This window comes from Prinia subflava, chromosome 9, assembly GCF_021018805.1.
Source record: "Prinia subflava isolate CZ2003 ecotype Zambia chromosome 9, Cam_Psub_1.2, whole genome shotgun sequence".
NCBI lineage: Eukaryota > Metazoa > Chordata > Aves > Passeriformes > Cisticolidae > Prinia > Prinia subflava.
Genome location: NC_086255.1, coordinates 1,280,282 through 1,297,500, shown reverse-complemented (window position 1 = coordinate 1,297,500; position 17,219 = coordinate 1,280,282). Strand labels below are relative to the sequence as shown.

Below are 17,219 nucleotides of genomic sequence, written 5' to 3'. Positions count from 1 at the left end.
CAGCTCCTTTTCCATTGGGAAGGCAGAGCTGGATGCAGCACTGCAGGCGGGGTCTCAGGAGAGTGCAGCAGAGGGAGGCAGTGCCAAGGAGGCTCCAGATCTCTGAGTCCAGCTGTGGTGAGGGAAATCTCAGAGCAGGAAAATGGGCCAGGTTCTCAGGAATCAGCATAAAACTGATAAAATAAAATAAAATAAATGGATTTTGCACTTCTCCCCATCCCCTGTGCAGCACAAACCTTGGCTGCCACAGTCTATTGTCTGGGTAGAGGCTGATATTTCCTCTGTCTCTTCATGCAGAGCATTTGTTCTCCTCTCCTGGAGCAGTTGCAGCTCTGGGGTGCTCCTTGATGGAACCCCACCACTGCTGCTCAGAGCCTCCCAAAGCACCTCAGGGGTGCTGGGACATCAGCAGGGGCTGGGCAATTCCTCCATCCACACTCCCAAATCCAAGCCCAGCCTGGCTAGGGATGTCCTGGCTCTCCAAGCCTGGTGTGAACGTTCAGCTGAGGTGGAGCTGCTGGTGTTGGAGGAGTTGTGGTCTGAATAAAGCCTGGTTTGGGTTTGGAGGTTGGGGTTTGGAACTGGGAGTCTGAGGGAGTTCCCACGGACACAGAGGTCCAAGGGCCACTGCTGAGCATCCAACTCCTCATTTCCATCAGCTCCAAAATTCCGCCTGCTCCTGCAAGCTGTAGGAAACTGCTGGTGAGGGGTTGTGTGGAAAATGGGTCAGAATATCAGTTAGTGCTCGAGTTAAACACCCCCCGACTTGCAGGGAGTTTAACTGCAGAAATACTGCTGGATGAGGTCCAGGGAGAGTTCCTTGCTTCTAAGGATAGAATTTGGCCCCACAACCCCCTCAGAAATCTGAAGGGAGCCGTGTGTGGAACTGTGTTAAAGCACGGATCGGGAACGGCTCCCGTTAATTGGGTTTGAACGTAGCTCCCTCTCCGTGTGAGCCAGCCTCAGTGTTCATGGCATCAAAAAGAAACATTTTGGTCCATTTTTCACTGAAGTGATACAGACACACAGCAACTTTATACATTGTAGCTGTGTGTCTGTTTTATTACATCACTTTTCACAGACATACAAGCACAGGCAATACAAAAAATCTTAATAAAAGTGCCTGATATTTCATGGAATCACAGCCTGGTTTGGGCTGGAAGGGACCTTAAAGCCCATCCAGTGCCACCCCTGCCATGGTTGACACCTTCCACTGCCCCAGAGTGCTCCAAGCCCTGTCCTGCCTTGCCTTGGACACTGCCAGGGATGAGGCAGCCTCACAAAAAGAGCAAAACATTTCAATTAAACAATTGTCTCTTCACATATCACTGGCTACGTCAGTCTGGGGTAGGGTGACAGGTTTAATGTGCCTTTAATAAGAAAGTCTCAAAATTGCAAAAAATCCACTCTCTTGCTTGGATTAATGGTTTTACACCATTGCCTGTTGTGAGGAAAGGTTCTGCAACTGGAGTGGGAATGTGTTCTTCCCAAATCCAAGAGCCAGCTTGAGTTTTCTGGCTCAGGTGGGAGCTGCTGCTGCAGTGGGAACTGCTGTTTTCTAGACTGATTTGGGGATTTTTGAACTGTTGTGCTTGAATGGTTTGATTGTTTTTACTAAGAGTAATAACAGTGAGAACCAATGGGTGAAAAAAACAAGAAAAGTTGTCTGTGTAGTACCCCAGGCAGGCTGTGAAAAGGCTGCTGAGGAGGAGCAAGTGTTGATAACTGTCTTTGCATTTGCAAAACTCTGGGGGAAAAACAAGCAAACAAAAAGAAAAGCAGGAAAAAACAAACAACACAAAAATAAACCAACACGACAAACAAAAACTAACATTCCCAGCAACCAGTGTTGAGGGGAAGGGAGAACCAGTCTGTCTTTAATTCCTCTTAGTCAAGGAGCTTAAAAAGGAGGTAAAGTCAGGCTGGGGGGGTTTGTGGAGCTCTCTGGCCCCAAGGTGAGATGTGGAGGGGACAGGAAGGGACTGGCACTGGTCCTTCTGCTCTTCCCTCATCCATCCTGAATCCTGAGGGACTGAGCCCCTCGCCAACACCAAAAATCCTTCTTAGAGATTGGATATAAACATATATATGTAAATAATATATAATAGATATGATTTAGTGGAAGGTGTCTCTGGCCATGGTAAGGGGGTGGAATGAAGTGATTTTTAAGGTCCCTTTAAGCCAGACCATTCCTTAATTCCATGATTATTAGTTAGAAGTGTATGGTTTTATTTCTTTGGACTGGTTCCCACCTTCAGTTACACTGTTAGAAGTTACAATACAGCTGGTGTTCAAGCAAAATTGATTTTCTCTCCATTATCCCCATGGATTTTACAAGTTAGTCTGGAGAATTAAGGTCTAGTGGCTGATAGGAGGCACCTCTGAGCATTTAGGCTTTAACAACAGGTTTCAGTTTATCTGTAAATATTCTCTGTGAGGATGGGGATGGGATGGAATTCCCAGAGAAGCTGTGGCTGCCCCTGGATCCCTGGAAGTGTCCAAGGCCGGGTGGGACAGGGCTTGGAGCAGCCTGGGGTGGTGGAAGGTGTCCCTGGTGGTCACCTGGAGGGTTTTTTTGCTGCCCCCATGTGCAGGTGGGGGCACAGGAAGGACAAACCTCGTGATGCTCCCGTTCCTGGCTCACCTCAGCCATGGCTCTGCTGGCATCAGCCTCCCAGGACACGGAGTTCTGGTGGGAGCAGGGAATTCCTGTGTGTTGGTTTTTATGTGGGGTTTTACAGCGCTTTATAACCATCTTTGCCAGCATGGAACCTGGGCACAGTGACAGTGGGGAAAGTTCAGCACCTCAGCTGGGCAGGTTGTGCTCACAGTCACCCACACTCTGCAGAGAGTTTAATAACAGGATTTGGCACTGCCCCTTCGAGCCCCTTACACCAATTAATGCCTTTGCTCCCCACAGGATGGAATTGAGTTTTCAGCTGCATTTCCAAAAGGATGTGCACGATTGCTAAATGTTTCGTTCTTGTGAACTCTTCACGAGTGTTTTATGTGGGAGCAGAGGCATGGATTTCTCCCATGAAAAGTGTCCAGTGGCTCTGGCCAGTGGATCCCCTGTGTCCCTGTGTGTGAGAGGAGGATGAGGATGATCTGTGTCCCTGTGTGTGAGAGGAGGATGATGATGATCTGAGTCCCTGTGTGTGAGAGGAGGATGAGGATGATCTGTGTCCCTGTGTGTGAGAGGAGGATGAGGATGATCTGAGTCCCTGTGTGTGAGAGGAGGATGATCTGTGTCCCTGTGTGTGAGAGGAGGATGAGGATGGTCTGTGTCCCTGTGTGTGAGAGGAGGATGAGGATGTTCTCTGTCCCTGTGTGTGAGAGGAGGATGATGATGATCTGTGTCCCTGTGTGTGAGAGGAGGATCCCCTGTGTCCCTGTGTGTGAGAGGAGGATGAGGATGTTCTCTGTCCCTGTGTGTGAGAGGAGGATGAGGATGATCTGAGTCCCTGTGTGTGAGAAGAGGAAGATCTGTGTCCCTGTGTGTGAGAGGAGGATGAGGATGATCTGTGTCCCTGTGTGTGAGAGGAGGATGATCTGTGTCCCTGTGTGTGAGAGGAGGATGATGATGATCTGTGTCCCTGTGTGAGAGGAGGATGAGGATGATCTGTGTCCCTGTGTGTGAGAGGAGGATGAGGATGGTCTGTGTCCCTGTGTGTGAGAGGAGGATGAGGATGATCTGTGTCCCTGTGTGTGAGAGGAGGATGAGGATGGTCTGTGTCCCTGTGTGTGAGAGGAGGATGAGGATGATCTGTGTCCCTGTGTGTGAGAGGAGGATGAGGATGATGGTCTGTGTCCCTGTGTGTGAGAGGAGGATGCTCTGTGTCCCTGTGTGTGAGAGGAGGATGAGGATGGTCTGTGTCCCTGTGTGTGAGAGGAGGATGAGGATGATCTGTGTCCCTGTGTGTGAGAGGAGGATGAGGATGGTCTGTGTCCCTGTGTGTGAGAGGAGGATGGTCTGTGTCCCTGTGTATGAGGAGGATGATGATGATGATCTGTGTCCCTGTGTGTGAGAGGATGAGGATGATCTGAGTCCCTGTGTGTGTGAGGATGAGGATGATCTGTGTCCCTGTGTGTGAGAGGAGGATGAGGATGATCTGAGTCCCTGTGTGTGTGAGGATGAGGATGATCTGTGTCCCTGTGTGTGAGAGGAGGATGAGGATGGTCTGTGTCCCTGTGTGTGAGAGGAGGATGAGGATGATCTGTGTCCCTGTGTGTGAGAGGATGAGGATGATCTGTGTCCCTGTGTGTGAGAGGAGGATGAGGATGGTCTGTGTCCCTGTGTGTGAGAGGAGGATGAGGATGATCTGAGTCCCTGTGTGTGTGAGGATGAGGATGATCTGTGTCCCTGTGTGTGAGAGGAGGATGAGGATGGTCTGTGTCCCTGTGTGTGAGAGGAGGATGAGGATGATCTGTGTCCCTGTGTGTGAGAGGATGAGGATGATCTGTGTCCCTGTGTGTGAGAGGAGGATGAGGATGGTCTGTGTCCCTGTGTGTGAGAGGAGGATGAGGATGATCTGTGTCCCTGTGTGTGAGAGGATGAGGATGATCTGTGTCCCTGTGTGTGAGAGGAGGATGAGGATGGTCTGTGTCCCTGTGTGTGAGAGGAGGATGAGGATGATCTGTGTCCCTGTGTGTGAGAGGAGGATGAGGATGATCTGTGTCCCTGTGTGTGAGAGGAGGATGAGGATGGTCTGTGTCCCTGTGTGTGAGAGGAGGATGAGGATGGTCTGTGTCCCTGTGTGTGAGAGGAGGATGAGGATGGTCTGTGTCCCTGTGTGTGAGAGGAGGATGATGATGGTCTGTGTCCCTGTGTGTGAGAGGAGGATGAGGATGGTCTGTGTCCCTGTGTGTGAGAGGAGGATGAGGATGATCTGAGTCCCTGTGTGTGTGAGGATGAGGATGATCTGTGTCCCTGTGTGTGAGAGGAGGATGAGGATGGTCTGTGTCCCTGTGTGTGAGAGGAGGATGAGGATGATCTGTGTCCCTGTGTGTGAGAGGATGAGGATGATCTGTGTCCCTGTGTGTGAGAGGAGGATGAGGATGGTCTGTGTCCCTGTGTGTGAGAGGAGGATGAGGATGATCTGTGTCCCTGTGTGTGAGAGGATGAGGATGATCTGTGTCCCTGTGTGTGAGAGGAGGATGAGGATGGTCTGTGTCCCTGTGTGTGAGAGGAGGATGAGGATGATCTGTGTCCCTGTGTGTGAGAGGAGGATGAGGATGATCTGTGTCCCTGTGTGTGAGAGGAGGATGAGGATGGTCTGTGTCCCTGTGTGTGAGAGGAGGATGAGGATGGTCTGTGTCCCTGTGTGTGAGAGGAGGATGAGGATGGTCTGTGTCCCTGTGTGTGAGAGGAGGATGATGATGGTCTGTGTCCCTGTGTGTGAGAGGAGGATGAGGATGGTCTGTGTCCCTGTGTGTGAGAGGAGGATGAGGATGGTCTGTGTCCCTGTGCCAGCCTGTCCTGGGGCTTTGGGCACCTCTTGGCTCTCTGGGCTGTGCTGGGGCTCTGCAGCTGCCCCGTTCTCCCTCACTGCTCCCTGTCCAGGTGCACTTTGCTCCATTTTCTCCCTGATTCCATCAGGTTCCCAAAAGTTTCAGCTCCATCCCAGGCTGTCAAAACTGAGGGTAAAAAAGGGATTTTCTGGCCGGTTGTCATTTAAAAGATGTCATCAGGCAGTGACTCCCCAAGACCCTTGAGCAGGGAGGTTAAAGCTAATCCTGCCAGATTAAAAAGACTAAAAAATTAATAAGGACCAGTTTGATTTGAAATAAACCTTTCTGAAGGAATCACAGTAAACAAAATCTGTTTGCCTAAGGAAACCCTCGTAGCAATCAGCCAGTAACACAACTGCTTGTGCTAATGAACCCAAAGCTGTTAATGTGGTTTCTTCAGTTAAATTGATTCATGAATTTTGAAGAGAACATTATCTAATGAATTTTCTTTGAATAGAAAGCAATTAAAAGGACAAATCAGTCTGATTAACCCCAAAGTCACCCTACTGCCACAAATGGTGTACAGTTTGAAATTATATCATAAAAAACTAGAGCAGATTTGCTATCTCTTTGCCCTCTACTAATCCATGTAAATTAATGAACAACAAAGTTAATTTCTTTGATGACCCTTTTCTCGTATCACCTGGATTATGCTGATGTTTAATTTGCTTAATGTTATAATAAAGACTAAACAGATTTTTTCAATGAAGTGATTATCATTCCCTTCAGTTAAGAAGTGATTTTTATTATTTAACACACACATAACGCCGTATGGGTTTCCTTTAAGAACAAAATCACATTTCTTTACCTTCCTACAGAAGGTAATCAATGTCTTTTTTGACAACTAAAGAAAGAAAATGTTTTTAATCAGTTTGTTTCTTTGCCAGAACGAGAGGTTGAGGCTCTCAGCTGGGGGAGGGGGTCTCTCCTCCTTTTTTCCCATTTTTTAGTCACCAGCTCACTCCTCTCAGTAAGTTCCCACCAGTTAACTCTTGAGAGCTTCTCCAAGTGCCTTGGAAGAGCAAGAGGTGTTCAACCCAACTCAAACCCAAACAGGACTATCCTTTTTCCTTCCTTCAAACAGTCCTTGGCTGGGTAACACCCTGAGATGCCAAAGAAAGCCTCTCCTAATGCATTTGCTTATTCATTATTTCAGCAATTGGAACACTTAAAGCAATTTGCTGCCGAATTAAAATTAAAATACTGGCTGAGACATTATATTTTTTCCCTCCTGTATCATTAAGGATGTGCAGGACATTCAAGGTCACAGCTAGTCCTTACTCTTGGCAGTGTGTGCAGTGCTGAGCAGTAGCTCGGGGGTCCCCACTATAAAATGCAGCCAGCCAGGATAATTCAGAGTGTGCTGGCTCTAGGGCGTCCCTGCCACGTCCCAGCTGAAGTTGGGAATTAGCTGGAGATGCCAGGCCTTTGTCAGATAGGTACAGCCACTTATTCCTTCCCTTTTAATTTGACTCTATGCTAATTTATACTCCGCCAATTTAATGGGAAAAGCCACATTGTGCGAGCTAACAGGATAATTGTACTCCGAGCAAATTAAAAATATAGGAAAATCAAAGCCTTAAATCCTTTTTTTGTAGTGCTCAGTTACTCCAAGCTCTCTCTAATAGTCACATATTTAAATGTAGTCATACAGGGCACAATAACAGGGGGTTGAAATCAGAAAACTGCCATTGAACCTTGCTCTGCCTTGGGTTTTGTGGCTGCCCCGTCCCAACCTCTCCATCCAAGCAGCTCTCTCTCCCTGTGCCTTGCAGATTCCTTCACCAGGCGGGTGCTGTGGACGCTGCAGAGGGATGTGAAGTTCGGGGAGGCTGTGTCCTACAAGCAGCTGGCGGATCTGGCTGGCAACAGCCGGGCAGCCCGAGCCGTGGGGGGAGCCATGAGGAGCAACCCGGTGAGTCCAGGGCACCCCCAGCCCACAGGCTGGGCTTAGGGAGCTCTGGTATGGCTAAATGTCATCAGGTTAAATTTATCTGCTCTGAAAACTGGTGTGCCGTGAGGAGTAAGGTCAGGAAGTGGTTTTAATCAGCAATAATGCACAGCCCACTTTAGCGTGATTTATGCCCTACCATTTATGGGGTGCTGGGGAAAGAAGCACTTCTGTTACTCACCAGCCTCTGCAGTTTGTTGCTCTCAAACTTCCTTACGTATTTTGATGTTGGGGAAGTCTTTTATCTTCCCTCAGTTGGCAGATTATGGGTGGTTTTGGTTGTCTTGAACACAGTCCTCCACTCTGGCATAAGTACAATTCCAAAAATAAGGCCAGGAGCACCCTGGGAGAGTGGAAGGTGTCCCTGCCCATGGCAGGGGGTGGAATGGGGTGACTTTAAGGTCCCTTCCAACCCAAACCAGTCTGGGATTCCAGAGGTGAGTTGCCTGAATTTGAGCCAGCTGGAGGGAGCAGTCCTCAAGGTTAGGCCTGTGCATTTGGGGAAAATCGTTTCTTATACTGAGTGATCTGTGTCTGCTTTCCCTTTTCTTTGTCTGGGTTTAGCTTTTCAGGTGTATTTATGCACCTGAGGCAGCTGGGTGGGTGTCTGAAGCTGGGGTGTTGTTCAGTGGGTGCTGTGTCCTGTGGCTGGGTTGGGATCAGCCCCATCCTCGTGTGGGGGGTTTGGGGGCTCAGGTAAATGTACCTGCACTGCTGAGGAGCAGCTCAGGTGGATGTAGCTGCACTGCTGAGGAGCAGCTCAGGTGGGTGTACCTGCACTGCTGAGGAGCAGCTCAGGTAAATGTACCTGCACTGCTGAGGAGCAGCTCAGGTGGGTGTACCTGCACTGCTGAGGAGCAGCTCAGGTGGGTGTACCTGCACTGCTGAGGAGCAGCTCAGGTGGGTGTACCTGCACTGCTGAGGAGCAGCTCAGGTGGGTGTACCTGCACTGCTGAGGAGCAGCTCAGGTGATGTACCTGCACTGCTGAGGAGCAGCTCAGGTGGGTGTACCTGCACTGCTGAGGAGCAGCTCAGGTAAATGTACCTGCACTGCTGAGGAGCAGCTCAGGTGATGTAGCTGCACTGCTGAGGAGCAGCTCAGGTGATGGACCTGCACTGCTGAGGAACAGCTCAGGTGGGTGTACCTGCACTGCTGAGGAGCAGCTCAGGTGGGTGTACCTGCATGGCTGAGGAGCAGCTCAGGTGGATGTACCTGCACTGCTGAGGAGCAGCTCAGGTGATGTACCTGCACTGCTGAGGAGCAGCTCAGGTGATGTACCTGCACTGCTGAGGAGCAGCTCAGGTGATGGACCTGCACTGCTGAGGAGCAGCTCAGGTGGGTGTACCTGCACTGCTGAGGAGCAGCTCAGGTAAATGTACCTGCACTGCTGAGGAGCAGCTCAGGTGATGTAGCTGCACTGCTGAGGAGCAGCTCAGGTGATGTAGCTGCACTGCTGAGGAGCAGCTCAGGTGGGTGTACCTGCACTGCTGAGGAGCAGCTCAGGTGGGTGTACCTGCATGGCTGAGGAGCAGCTCAGGTGGATGTACCTGCACTGCTGAGGAGCAGCTCAGGTGGGTGTACCTGCACTGCTGAGGAGCAGCTCAGGTAAATGTACCTGCACTGCTGAGGAGCAGCTCAGGTGGATGTGTCTGCACTGCTGAGGAGCAGCTCAGGTGGGTGTAGCTGCACTGTTGAGGAGCAGCTCAGGTGGGTGTACCTGCATGGCTGAGGAGCAGCTCAGGTGGGTGTAGCTGCACTGCTGAGGAGCAGCTCAGGTGGGTGTACCTGCACTGCTGAGGAACAGCTCAGGTAAATGTACCTGCACTGCTGAGGAGCAGCTCAGGTGGGTGTGCCTGCACTGCTGAGGAGCAGCTCAGGTGATGGACCTGCACTGCTGAGGAGCAGCTCAATCCCTAAACCCCCAGAATCACAGAATCCCAGAACAATTCGGGTTGGAAGGGACCTTAAAGCCCATCTCATTCCACAATTCCCATGGCAGCACCAGCCAGGGACACCCACACAATCCCATGTGGGGTTAGGCTCTGAGCCCACCCCGGTATTTCCAGCATCCTCAGCTTTCCCTGTGAAGCAGTTCCTATGAGCAGCATAAGCAGTGTTTTGTCAATAGCCCGCATTGTACTTGACAATACAAACTATTTTAATATGATGGAATGCTTTCCAATATAATCTGGTGTACATTAAGATGAGGCAATCCAATGCAAACCTGCAGGAAACAGTTCTCAAAGAATAACAATCCAGTGTTGTGCAAAAGGAGATGTAATTGCTGTCGCCTAGAAATGTACCCAGCTTTGCCCTCAGGCTGCAGTGGAGCAGCAGCATCCAAAGTAGTGGTAACAGCAGGTTGTGGTGTGAAAATTCCTGCTTTTTCCCCTGTGAGGAAGGATGAAAATAGTTCTGAAAATATACAGCAAAGCTCCTGCAATTTTTTTAAATGGGGTCCTAGCTATTATTGCCATTTCCCAGCCCATACCGTGGCTGCAGTGGTTTCTGTCCCCAGCAGAAAATTTTTAAGCTATAGTTATAGATAATAATGTATAGCTGTAGGGAAAAAGAGCTGTATTAATATAATACCACCTCAATATTTCATCATAGAAAGCTGATGATTAAAAAAAAAAAAATCAGTGCTGTAATGAGAGTCCTGCCCATCTCAAACCACAATTTTGCCACTGCTCATCTCCTGGAGGTAATCTGAAATTCCATCCCTATTCCACAGGCAAACACACACACACACATCGTCCTTTTGCACTTCAGTGTGAGCAACTGTTCACTGCTCCTCATATTTCCCACAGAAATGTCTCCGTGGTGCTTGGCCTGTGAGCCATCATGTGCAGGCTGCCTCTGCGTAATACACACGGATTTTATGCATGAGGTGAAAGATAAAGATAAAATGTGGCACTGCAAAAAAAACCCTCACCTTTGTTATTTCTATATATAAAGCCGTCAACTCTTGCGAAAACAGATTTTCTGACCCAATTTGCAACTCCACGTTGCAGCCTCGTAGAAATCTGATTAAAGAAAATACTGAAAGGACCAATGTGAAAACACACGGGAGGTCAGAGATGGCTCTGCAGCCACCCAGGGTCTAAACCCTCAGCCCAAACCCATCCCTGGAGGTGCTCAAGGCCAGGGTGCATGGGGCTCGGAGCAGCCTGGTGTGCTGGTAGGTGGATTTGTGATAAACCTGATTTAGTAACACTGGTAGCACCAGGAAAAAGGGCCCTTTGAAATAACCCCGAGCTGGGCATCACATTGTCCCTCAAACACTTGGGTAAAATCACAAACTCACCTTTCTCCACCAGATACCAGCACATTTCTCCCTCCTGTGAATCCAGGCTTGGTCTTCAATTTGGGTAGTGTGGTTCCACAGGTTTCCCCTTGCAGCTGGGATGTTTCACACAATTCCTGTGCTGGCCTGCAGCTTTACGAGCAGCTGGAAGAGGTGCCAGCAGCAGCTGCCTCAGTTTATGCCCAGGACAGGGTGGGGATGGCTCACCTTTGACAGGAGAGACTTCCCAGGGTTTGCTGTGGCTCACACTGATTGCAAGGTCTGTGGTCCTCAAAGGGAACCCATAAAGTTCAATTAAAAATCTCATTAGACTGGTAGAGGAGGATCAAACAGAAATCACAGAAGCTCGTGGGAAATGGGGAATGTTGGGCTGATTAGTCCAAGGCCATCCTAAATGAGTGTTCTGTGCCTTAAATAAGACATCTTCAGCGGTCTGATCACGGCACTCAGAGCTGCCTACACTGGGTTTGTGCCTCTCCAGCTGTGCTGCTCCTTGGGCTCACCCCAGCCAGGGGCACAGCCTGATCCTGCCACCAGTCTGTCCTAAATCGAGGTTATTACACCAGTCCATGCTCAGTCACAGATATAACATTGAGCTGAGTCGTGGATATTCAACCAAAACGTTTGGGACACTGGGGGAGCAGTCGTGTGTTTGTGACAAAATTGTGACGGGTGGATCTGAGACACTGTGGGCACATGAAAGTGCCTGAGTGCCCATCCACTGGATCAGGGAATGTCCTGAGCTGGGAGGAACCCACAGGGATCATCCCAACCCCTGGTCCTGCACAGACACCCCAAAAATCCCACCCTGGGCATCCCTGGGAGCTTTGTGCAAACCCTCCTGGAGCTCTGGCAGCCCCGGGGTTGGGACCATTCCCTGGGGAGCCTGGGCAGTGCCAGCACCTCTGGGGTAGAACCTTGTCCCCCTGCTTTCATTCCCAGTACCTTTGCCTCCTTTGGTGGCCAGCGATAACCTGAGACCCACACTGGGTTATCAGGTTATCTCACACATAGGATTTGTTTCTGCTGGGGAAGAGGTGGAGATAAGCAGGGGGTGGAACTGGATGATCTTTAAGATCCTTCCAGCCCAGGCCAGTCTGGGATTCTCTGATGTGAGCAGACCAGCATGGTTTTTCTGCTGGGAGTGTCTCAGTGTGATCCCTCAGCAGTTTCCTTCATGGCCTGGCTGGGCCGGGCGGATTCAGGAGCTCTCCAGCCCCTCAGCCGTGCCATGGGAGAGTTCCCTCACCTCAAACTGAGCACTGCCAACAGCCAGAGCGCCAGAATCTCCTAAAAGCAGTTCAGAGTGATGCACCCTGTGGGCAGGGAGCTTCCCCCCACCTTTTTTTTCCTAAACAAGCTCATTCTGGAGGAGTTGGTTTATTCACAGACCGCCAGGAGCGTTAATGACCGGCCCAGCCTTGTGCCACTCACCCAGCTGGCTGTTGATAAAGATTTAGCATCATGTTCCGAGTGTCAGGGCTGTCAGTAGTGCTGAACCATTTGACCAGAAGAAAAAACGCACAGGGAGCTATTGATTACAGCTTCTCAGTGTCACTTGTTCACCAGGATTTAGGTATTGATGAGGCTGCGAGTGAAAACAAGCTCTTTCCCTTGTGGGCCTCTACCCAGAAGAACAAAAGCAAAGTTGGAAAAAATATTCAGCTGGTGCCCGAATCAGAGGGACTCCAGCATCGATCCGAGGGCTCCTTCATGTTTTGTTTTTTTTTTTTTGTTGGAGACAAATCTCTGGGTTTGGAAGTTTTATAGCGTTTGAGGTAGGGGCTGTGTGTGTGATGGATTCGTGGAGGAGAGGAATTAGATTTCACAGCATGAAGATTTCAGCAGCGCTATAATATTATGAGCTGCTTGGTTATTGATAAAAATTACATTAAATGTAGCTGAGGCATTAAAGCTCCAGACTAGGGTAGTTCTCCCTCTAAAATGTCCTTAGGGCCCTAATAAATTTTAGCAGGTTTAATTATTTTAGTAGGCTGAACGTTGTCACCACAATTAAGCCAAACCAAAGCAATATTCAATATTTTTAAATTACAGTGCTGGTATGATCTTTGTACCACTTCTGCATCCAGAGCTGTGGAGGGTGACGGATGGGTGCTTGTGTTGGGACAATCTCAGCATGGAATTCTTTGTTTTGGGCATGGAAAAAGCAGCATTAATTTCATACCTCTTCTTTTTGCTTGGTGGTGATGGCTCAGCCCCATTTTCCTGTGCTGTGAACAGGTCCTGCACCCACCCAGGGATCCTCCAAGACCCCACACCTTAAAATAAAGCCCTTTTCATTTTTTCTTCCACCAAGATTTATAGCCTTGCCACCAAAATCCGCTGCTTTACTGTGTGTATTTTTAAGGGATTGCAAATGAACCTCAGAGATGTTTTACAGTGTATTATTATGGCTTTGTCACTCAAGCCAAGCCTCCTGCAGTAACTATAAAGTGTAAAGGCAGAGAAACCCCAAACCAGAAAAACACTTGCAAAAAAAACCCAAAAAACCAATTTCTTTGAAAAAGTCATAAACCAACTGTGGGATGGCCTGCCATGGAGCAAAGTTTTTATTGGTACTCACTGGAGTTGTCACAGATGGATTAATCACTTGAGGCATTGCCACCTCCAAATGCAGCAAATATTGGAAGTATTTTTTATTTAAACCTTGATCAGCACCTGTGTGTATTCCCATTTAATGTGGGCTGAGATTAAGATTTTAAATTTCAAGCACTGAAATTAGCTAAGTAAAGTGAAAGAACACCCCAAAAAAAACCCTCTCAATTTATGGTCTGGCCAGTAGCTGCTCAGCTACTTTGGGGTTTCTGTATCCCAGGCTCAAATGTACCACTGTGCTTGAACTGTATGATTAAATGGGATTAAAATAAGTGAGGGTAAAGTGTGTAATTTGTCTGTGTGTCTACACAGAAATAAATTACAATTTTGGACTTGAAGTCCCCAGATTTGTGAGAACTGCCCTTTTGGTGAGTGGTTGTTGTCCCAGCTCCGCTGTTGAAATGCCATTACTATGCAGTTACCAAAACACACCCGTGATTAGAGATGATGTATTGCAGTTTTTATGGTGTGTACTTCAGCTATGATAATCACCTGTAATAAAAAAAAAGAAAAAAAAAACAAAACCAACAAAAAATCACGTTTATGTTCTGCTCTGCATTATCAGTCCATTATGGAACTTCTGGCATTGATTTTGCAGAATCTGTCGTGGGGTTATAAATGATAGGGAGTGGAAGGCAGAGAGGGGGAAAAAAAGAGTTCTTAAAATTGGATAGGTCGGAATCAAACTTCTCCTGTTGGAGGTTTTAAAAATTCACAACCCATTTTGGATTGACTTGCTGCTAAATAATAAATAATGCCTTGGTCTTCCAGAGAATTTCTCCAGGGTGCACATGGAGGTGCTACAGCAGGAAGAGGATCTGCTGGGGAGCTGAGGCACTGGGATCCCTTCTCAATAATCTATTTTTTTCCCAGAAATCTTCTAGTCCTGGGATGATCATGGCATCCCAGAATGGGTTGAGTGGGAAGGGGCCTTAAAATCCACCCCTGCATGGCAGGGACACCTCCCACTGTCCCAGGCTGCTCCAGCCCCAGTGTCCAGCCTGGCCCTGGGCACTGCCAGGGATCCAGGGGCAGCCACAGCTGCTCTGGGCACCCTGTGTTCCCAGGGAACAATTCTTTTCCCAGTGTCAATTTAAATAGTTCCTCATGTGCATTTTGGGTCTGTGAGGCTTCGTTCCCCACCCTGGGCACTGAGGGCTCAGCTGGCGCAGGGCAGCAGAACCCAGTGCTGCAGGGAAGATTTTATATATGGAATTTAATATCTCAGGTTTATCCTTTTAAAGACTTTACATCATTTTTATGTATTAAAACTCCTGTCCGTGCCTATTTTTTTCCTAAGAGCTGGGGTGGTCTCCAGGGGTGGCAATGAGCTCTGTCTGTGCCCTGCTGTGGCGGCTCCGTGTCCCTGCCAGCTCAGTGTCCAGTGTCCAGTGCCCGGTGTCCCTGCCAGCCCAGTGTCCCTGCCAGCCCAGTGTCCCTGCCAGCCCAGTGCCCAGTGTCCAGTGTCCAGTGCCCAGTGTCCAGTGTCCAGTGCCCAGTGTCCAGTGTCCCTGCCAGCCCAGTGCCCAGTGTCCCTGCCAGCGCAGTGTCCCTGCCAGCCCAGTGTCCAGTGCCCAGTGTCCAGTGTCCAGTGTCCCTGCCAGCCCAGTGTCCCTGTCAGCCCAGTGTCCAGTGCCCAGTGTCCAGTGTCCAGTGTCCAGTGTCCCTGCCAGCCCAGTGTCCCTGTCAGCCCAGTGTCCAGTGCCCAGTGTCCAGTGTCCAGTGCCCAGTGTCCCTGCCAGCCCAGTGTCCCTGCCAGCCCAGTGTCCAGTGTCCAGTGCCCAGTGTCCCTGTCAGCCCAGTGTCCAGTGCCCAGTGTCCAGTGCCCAGTGTCCCTGCCAGCCCAGTGTCCCTGCCAGCACAGTGTCCAGTGTCCCTGCCAGCCCACTGCCCAGTGCCCATTGTCCAGTGTCCAGTGTCCCTGCCAGCCCAGTGTCCCTGCCAGCCCAGTGCCCATTGTCCAGTGCCCAGTGTCCAGTGTCCCTGCCAGCCCAGTGTCCCTGCCAGCCCAGTGTCCAGTGCCCAGTGTCCCTGCCAGCCCAGTGTCCCTGCCAGCCCAGTGCCCATTGTCCAGTGTCCAGTGTCCCTGCCAGCCCAGTGTCCCTGCCAGCCCAGTGCCCAGTGTCCAGTGTCCTTGCCAGCCCAGTGCTGCTGGATTCAGCGCTCTGGATTTCCAGACTCAGGGAATCTCAGCGTCCTTCACGCTGGAACACACCAAGCCCTGGGCACTGAGGGCCACATCCCGCTCCCCTCGGCCTCACCCTGGCTCCTGGCGGGTTTGGGGTGTTTTGCAGGTGCCCATCCTCATCCTGGCGGGTTTGGGGTGTTTTGCAGGTGCCCATCCTCATCCTGGCGGGTTTGGGGTGTTTTGCAGGTGCCCATCCTCATCCTGGCGGGTTTGGGGTGTTTTGCAGGTGCCCATCCTCATCCTGGCGGGTTTGGGGTGTTTTGCAGGTGCCCATCCTCATCCTGGCGGGTTTGGGGTGTTTTGCAGGTGCCCATCCTCATCCCGTGCCACAGGGTGATCCGCAGCAGCGGCGACAGCGGCAGCTACGGCGGGGGCCAGCGGCTGAAGGAGTGGCTGCTGTCCCACGAGAGGCGGCACAGGGAGAAGCTGGCGGGCCACTAACACAGCCACAGCCCGGGCCCCAAACGAGCCCTCAGAGCACCCAGCACTACTGGGGAAAACGGTAAATATTTGAGTGACACGTAAATATAATGCAACATCCAAAGTGAAATGCGCGGTGGCACCGCTGTATTAAAAAAGCGGGCTGTGTCCTGGGGGAGGCAGCTCGGCTGCCCTTTCTTGTTTTTACATTTTACAGCAGAATGGCTACAGCGATCCAGGCCTGTTGTGCATGGGTTTTGTTCCCATCTCCAGCCCTGTCTTGTTCTATTTTTAATGTCCATTAAAGCAGGGATAAGGGAGCGGGAGGGACGTGGCAAATGGGAGGTGGAAGCTTCCCCTGAGGAGGCGCCTGGCTCTGCCCAGCTCCCCCTGCCCAGTTTGGGGCATTAAACCTGGTTTTACCTGAGCAGGAGTTGAGGGAGCACAGTGAGATCTGTGCAAAAGCAGGCAGCTCTTGAATTCCTTACTCCTGCCTTTTCTTTTTTTGTGGGGAGATGGGATTTTTTTTTCCTTTTGCGTAGAGTGGGGAAGGGATGTTGCTGAGAAATTGTATATTTTGGATAAGCAGTTTGATTAGCCAAATTTGGCAAAATACTGTAAAGCTCGTCGTAGTTGCTTCCTTATCAGCAACACATTCCTTTATCATTTCAGTTTTCCTTCAGATTTTCACGTTTCTCTGTTATCCAAAGCTTTATTTCCTGTAGCCTCTCCATTGGAAGGATTCAAGAGACATTAAAGCTAAATTTTGAGGTGGTTTTAGCAGGGTTCTCTGCGAGTACGAGCCACCAGAAGCTGAAATTTCCAGTATGGGAATCGTAAATTGTAACATGGAAATACTGATTTTTTTATGTGTTTTGTCATATTTTCATGGATGTCTCTTTAGAAAGGCCATTGCTGCCCCCCAAAAATTATTGTGTGGCAATGCGTTAGTTAATCCAGGATTATTGATACCTCGGAATTACTTCAATAAAAAAACTGCTTTGCATGTGCAAGTGTCTTTGGGTCTGTTTATAAATAAAACACAGGGTGTGATATATGGGGAAAATAAACTATACCCCACTGTACAATATAAAGCTGTATTTTTATCAAGGGTTTCTTGTGGTGATATAAACCACAGAAGCAAAGCTCAAGTGGTTTGTACGTGTCACCAGAACCCCGAGATAAAAATACGGCCTTATAATATGTACAGTTTGGGTGTATTTTA

General features: G+C 49.6%; 1 protein-coding gene across 5 annotated transcripts in view; it reads left to right on the top strand.

Moving 5' to 3' along the window:
• MGMT (O-6-methylguanine-DNA methyltransferase) overlaps positions 1 to 17,000 on the top strand; it is a 143,844-nt gene extending 126,844 nt beyond the window's left edge. For 2 of the 5 annotated variants that reach the window (XM_063405092.1, XM_063405091.1), the window contains exons 5-6: positions 7,287 to 7,426; positions 15,841 to 17,000. In XM_063405092.1, coding sequence (XP_063261162.1) covers positions 7,287 to 7,426; positions 15,841 to 16,080 — 380 coding nt within the window. In that variant the 3' untranslated portion in view covers positions 16,081 to 17,000. The remainder of the gene's footprint in view (positions 1 to 7,286; positions 7,427 to 15,840) is intronic. The other 3 variants (XM_063405094.1, XM_063405095.1, XM_063405096.1) reach the window with 2 other exon arrangements.
• The last annotated feature ends 219 nt before the right edge of the window (positions 17,001 to 17,219 follow it).